Here is a 2,539-nt window from a genome sequence, read left to right as displayed (position 1 = left end):
ATTTTGAATAAGATTAAGATTTCCTTAAGTGAGGCAAGCCCAGGCAACTTGGTGAGACCTTATTTCTACAATAAATAAAAAGTTAGCTGAGCATGGTAGCATGCATCTGTAGTTCCAGCAACTTGGAAGGCTGAGGTGGAAGGATCGCCTGAGCCCAGCAGGTCGAGGCTGCGGTGGTCAGAGCGGCCACTGCACTCCAGTCTGGGTGACAGAGTGAGACTCCAACTCAAAAAAAAAAGTATGGGGAAAGGAGCATTACTGGTGAAAACATCTATAGAGAATAATTTGGCAATAGATATTTTTCAAAAATTTAAAATGCATACTATTTGACCTAACAAATTCACTTCTAGGAATGTATCTTATATTCTTACACATGTGCAAAATGACATCCTCAAGATTATCCATTACAGCACTGTTTATGATAGCCAAAGACTGGAAACAGTCTTAAGTTTATTACCAGAATAATCAAATAAATTACGGCATTTCCATTTAAAGAAATCTCTTACAGATGATTTAAAAGGAGGCAGCTCTACACCTATTGATAGGAATCAATTTCTAAGATATTTCAGTAACAAAAGAGCAAAGGACAAAAGTGTATGTCACCCTTTAGCCAAAGAAAAAGAATAAATATGCATACATATTTGTGTATGCTCAGGATTATCTGTGATATCTCTGGAAGATTATATAAGGAACTGGTACTAGTGCTTGCTTCTTGGGCCTAGAGAATGGGGTAGAAGGCAGACTTATTTTTACTGACTACTTTAAAAAGTTCAATCTCAGCTGGGCTCAGTGGCTCAGCCTGTAATCCCGTGCCTTTGGGAGGCTGAGGTGAGTGGATTGCCTGAGCCCATGGGTTTGAGACCCTCCTGGGCAGCAAGACCTCATCTCTACAATAAATATAAAAAAAAAAAATCAGCCAGGCGTGGTAGCGCATGCCTGTAATTCCAGCTACTTGGAAGGCTGAGGCGGAAGAATCGCCGGAGCCTAGCAGGTCGAAGCTGTGGTGGCCGGGAGCAGCCACTGCACTCCAGTCTGGGCGACAGAGTGAGACTCCAACTCAATAAAAAAAAAAAAAAAAAAAAAGTTCAATCTCTATAGAGACTGTCAAAAATTGACCATGTTGTAAGTCCTCACAACAGGGTATTGAAAGGCTTTCAACTAGCAATAACTCCACCTTGGAGAAACCTAATTGGCTATGATACTGCCACTACACAAAGCTATGAATACATTTTATTTACCTTTTGAATTTTGTCATGCATGTATTATTAACCTAAAAATATATATATTTTAAAAGCTTGGCCAATTTTGCTACTTGAAAACTTACATCTCATTCTCATTTCTTTTTTTTTTTTTTTGAGTTGGAGTCTCACTCTGTCACCCAGACTGGAGTGCAGTGGCATGCTCCCAGCCACTGCAGCCTCGACCTGCTGGGCTCCGGCGATCCTTCCGCCTCAGCCTTCCAAGTAGCTGGAACTACAGGTGTGCGCTACCACGCCCGGCTAATTTTTGATTTATTGTGGAGATGAGGTCTCTCCAAGTTGCCCAGGCAGGTCTTGAACCCGCAGGCTCAAGCAATCCACTCACCTCGGCCTCCTAAAGTGTTGGATTACAGTCATTCTCATTTTAATGTGGTTTTTTCTTTTTTTTTTGGTTATTAGTGAGGCTGATTTACTCTTTCACATTATCTACTTTTTGTCCAAGAGAAGATACTTAACTGCACATTGATGTACAGTTGGGTTGAGAGTTCAATTGAATTCTCCCTCTGACTTTGAGAATGATCCCACTACAGTGAGGGAGGTAGCGAGGTACCAGAGCAGAAGCCAGGAGGCTGGCATTCTTACTTTTCTTCTGCCATGACTGTGAGTGGTGGGTGATGGCAGGGAAGCTCAGTGAGGAAAGCAGCAGGTGACTGTGGGTCACTTCCAGCTCTGACATTCTGATTGTTTTATTTCCCTCGCATTCCCCAGTGGCAGGACCTCCACCTGAAGGAGAATGTCCCCCCTTCCCTGTTGCTCCTGTCACGAACCTTCTACCTGATAGATGTGAAGCCAAAGCTGATTGAGATACCACTAAGTGGGGAGGTGAGTACCTGGGTTCATGGAGGATCTGAACTTCTTCTCTAACCAGGGCCTCCTCACGTCTGGTGCACTCTTACAGCTAGAGTAGGCATTTCTTTTTGCCTGTTGTTTAGAATTTGGCACAATTGGCTTCAAACTGGTTTAATAATTCCTCAAAAAAAATTAAAGACTACCTCTAGCCAAAGGGTTGCTACTGCCTTTAACTCCAGTTTGATATAGGAATTTTACTAATGGGAGTCATTTATTCTTTCTCCTCAACTATCTTATCTTTGTTAGCAGATTGGCTTTTTTTCCCTACTGTTTTCTCCTTTTAGACTGAATGGTTCCTGTTCTTTCATGTGTATTTCGTTTGTCTAGATTCCTATTAATTTTTTTTTTTTTTGAGTTGGAGTCTCACTCTGTCGCCCAGACTGGAGTGCAGCGGCCGCTCCCGGCCACCGCAGCCTCGACCTGCTGGGCTC

General features: G+C 42.6%; 1 protein-coding gene across 1 annotated transcript in view; it reads left to right on the top strand.

The window, feature by feature from the left end:
- The window catches only part of LOC110594406 (LETM1 domain-containing protein LETM2, mitochondrial-like), a 17,753-nt gene extending 15,630 nt beyond the window's left edge, over positions 1-2,123 (top strand). The window contains exon 8 of the mRNA XM_021706100.1: positions 1,968-2,123. Within this exon, the coding sequence (XP_021561775.1) occupies positions 1,968-2,123 (156 nt within the window). The remainder of the gene's footprint in view (positions 1-1,967) is intronic.
- Positions 2,124-2,539: the final 416 nt, after the last annotated feature.

Source organism: Carlito syrichta, unplaced genomic scaffold, assembly GCF_000164805.1.
Source record: "Carlito syrichta isolate Samal-C Ts95f unplaced genomic scaffold, Tarsius_syrichta-2.0.1 Scaffold315142, whole genome shotgun sequence".
Taxonomy (NCBI): domain Eukaryota; kingdom Metazoa; phylum Chordata; class Mammalia; order Primates; family Tarsiidae; genus Carlito; species Carlito syrichta.
This window is presented reverse-complemented; position numbering and strand designations above follow the sequence as displayed.